The sequence below is a fragment of the Sinocyclocheilus anshuiensis genome, unplaced genomic scaffold (genome assembly GCF_001515605.1).
Source record: "Sinocyclocheilus anshuiensis isolate Anshui unplaced genomic scaffold, SAMN03320099.WGS_v1.1 scaffold306, whole genome shotgun sequence".
NCBI classification, from domain to species: domain Eukaryota; kingdom Metazoa; phylum Chordata; class Actinopteri; order Cypriniformes; family Cyprinidae; genus Sinocyclocheilus; species Sinocyclocheilus anshuiensis.
The window spans coordinates 1,840,377-1,843,243 of NW_015544175.1; the positions used below are offsets into that span (position 1 = coordinate 1,840,377).

Genomic DNA, 2,867 nt, shown 5'->3' on the forward strand with positions numbered 1-2,867 from the left:
AGAGAGAGAGAGCGAGAGCGAGAGCGAGAGAGAGAGAGAGAGAGAGCGAAAGAGATGTGGCCCTTACGTCTTGATTGCGTGCCAGCAGGTGCTTCTGTTCCACCTCATTCTCGAGTCTCTTCTGGAGCTGAGTGATCTCTCGCTCCTGCTTCTCAATCTGAGCAGTCAGCCGCTGTCTGGTATCCGTCTCGGAGTGCTCCAGAGTTGCCTGGAAAATTCATTTACAGAATATATATATATTTTTTCAAAATATCCTTTGTGAGGCTTAGATTGTTTATTTCGTAAAAACACTTGTCACCTGTATTGATTTGAGGTTGGTCAGCAACATGTTCTGGCCAAGCTGTTGGGCCTGGAAGGACTCTTTCTCTTGTGTCAGTCTGATCTCCACCATCTTCAACATGTCTCTCTCTTTACGCAGGTTCTCTGCTTCAGACTGAAAGCGAGACAGATGATTAATTCAATTTAGACTCAACTAACAGTGGTCAGAGACATCTGCGCTTGAGTGAATGAACCAATAAGAAACCTCAACTGTTGAGAGTTTCTCAGCTGCTGCTCGCAGGTCCTGGGTGAGGGTGTGTATGGTCTGTTCACTCTGCTGAATTGCTGCAGCCCGTTTCTGAGTCTTCTCATTCAGAGAGGCAATCTCCTTACGGTATCCCTCCACGTTATCCTGGAGCATCTCATACCTGACATGCACACCATGTAAAGTAAATTAAGGATTCTATATTTGAGAAAAACCATGAGAAACAAGGGAACTGAATGACTGGATACCGCTTGGAGGTGAACTCCAGCTGTGTGGAGATCTTGGTGTTTTCAGAACGCAGTTCGGTCACTTGATCCTGCAGTTTGTCGCTTTGCCCAGTCAGGACTTTTTCAGACTCAGTTTTTTCCTTTTTATAGGCCACAAAGACTTCCTGAAGCTGATCAAACACAGAAATAATAAATTGTAAAAAAAATTACAATTTTAAAATATACATTCATATAGACAACAGTAATTTAAAAAAATTGCAGAAATCTTTCACAATATTACTGTTTTTACAGTATTGAGCAAATGTATGCAGCCTTGGCAAACAAAGAAACTTCTTTCATAAACATTTTTTAAAAATCTAACCAATCCTAAACTTTTGAACAATAGTTTATGCTCAATGTTATTAATAGTCTCAATGTCAGTGATGGAAAAAATGCTATGGTGGACAGCCTGCTCTGCCCAGCCTACCTGCTTCAGAGCAGCCTTGGCCTCTACCGACTCGGTGGACTCTATTGCCGTGGCAACCAGTACTGTAGGGGTGCCTGCAGTGGGTGTGACGGCTGGAGAACAGCGGGGGGTTGAGGTCAGCATAAGCTCCTCATTACCAGCACCTGTCACAATAAAAGTTTATAAAACTTTATTCAATCATCATCATGAAACTTTTCTACTGTCTCATACAATCTTGAATATTCACAATAATTGCACTGGCAAAACAAACTAGACTAACAGACTAATAATAATTACCCTGTGGGAAGGTGAATCCAGTGGCCTGGGTCAGAAGCATGCGGAACATATCCCTTTGTCGTGCCACAGCGTCAACCTTCTGCAGATCCTGAGCTCTCTTTTCCTTCAGCTGCTCCAACTCACACTGAAGCTCCTCAAGATATTTCTCCACCTCACTGCGTCTGAACACACAATGAGAATTATGCTTTCTAAATCGATATTTAATCTGATATTAGATTGACAGATCCACTTAAATCTTACACACAGACATACTTACTTCATGGTGTCTCCCTCCAACTCAACCTTTTCCTTTTCCTCACTGAGGTCTCTTAGTGCCACTAGGAGTCGCTGGTTCTGCTGCTGCAGCTCTTCAACGCTGCGGAAGGTGACCAGGTGCTGAGAAATCACCTCTGAAGTGCTGCTCACATCCGCTGAACACACCTCATCCTCCTCACGCATCACATGGTTACCACGTGCTTCCTCCAGCTCAATGAGGAGGACCCGCACCTGAGATAGTTATGTTAAAAGAACAGGATTTTAGAATATTTTTTCTCTCTCGTAAGAGACTGAAGCCTCAGTTGTAACATCAGGCCTCACCTGTTGAGACATGTCAGCCAGCTGCACCTCAAACCTCTGGTTATCTCTCTCCAACACAGATGAACGTTTGTTGCTTTCATCTGCTTCTTTCTGCAAGCGGTGGACCTCCTGAAAAATCCAGGAATAATAATTTTTAGATTTGTTATGCAAGTAGCCATTAGGCAGCATGCACTGGCAGTGTGGCATGCAATAAGGCTTCGTATTTCTGCAAGACTCTTCGGTCCTCACCGTGACAGCTTGCTCTAATTTAGCAGAGAGACTGGAAACAGACTTTTGCATGCGCTCATACTCCTCTCTCTGTCTCTTCAGGATGGGCGCCTTTGCTTCCATCTCCTGCACAATGTCATCCAGGTACTTGTGCAGTCGTTTGTTCTCTAGTTTCTCACGTTGTAGCTGTTCTTGGGTCTCAACATAAGCTGTATAAATCTACACAAAATAGAAGGTGGTATATTAAAACTGAAAAAGCTTCTGTGAAGAAAACTTGAACTCGCATCATATGACCCCTTTAAGAGATTAATGCCTGAGCTGTTCCATCAGGCCTCACCTGTTGAGCCATGTCAGCCAGCTGCACCTCAAACCTCTGGTTATCTCTCTCCAACACAGATGCACGTTTGTTGCCTTCATCTGCTTCTTTCTGCAAGCGGTGGACCTCCTGAAAGATCCAAGTAGGGCTGAACGATTAATTACATTTGCGATAATATCGCGATATGAGAAAACGCGATTTTTCAATCGCAGAGGCTGCGATTACACTCGGTCACGTGACACGCGAGAGTAAAGAGGTGTGTTCAACTTGAAGATC

At 43.9% G+C, this 2,867-nt stretch overlaps 1 protein-coding gene across 6 annotated transcripts in view; it reads right to left on the minus strand.

Moving 5' to 3' along the window:
* Positions 1-2,867, minus strand: part of LOC107696139 (nucleoprotein TPR-like) — a 32,195-nt gene that overhangs the window by 25,377 nt on the left and 3,951 nt on the right. For 3 of the 6 annotated variants that reach the window (XM_016496330.1, XM_016496332.1, XM_016496328.1), the window contains exons 13-20: positions 2,613-2,720; positions 1,749-1,978; positions 1,493-1,653; positions 1,217-1,359; positions 772-920; positions 524-686; positions 299-433; positions 68-208 (exon numbers count right to left, since the gene is read on the minus strand). In XM_016496330.1, coding sequence (XP_016351816.1) covers positions 68-208; positions 299-433; positions 524-686; positions 772-920; positions 1,217-1,359; positions 1,493-1,653; positions 1,749-1,978; positions 2,613-2,720 — 1,230 coding nt within the window. Of the gene's footprint in view, positions 1-67; positions 209-298; positions 434-523; positions 687-771; positions 921-1,216; positions 1,360-1,492; positions 1,654-1,748; positions 1,979-2,068; positions 2,177-2,296; positions 2,495-2,612; positions 2,721-2,867 lie in introns of all 6 variants that reach the window. The other 3 variants (XM_016496333.1, XM_016496329.1, XM_016496331.1) reach the window with 2 other exon arrangements.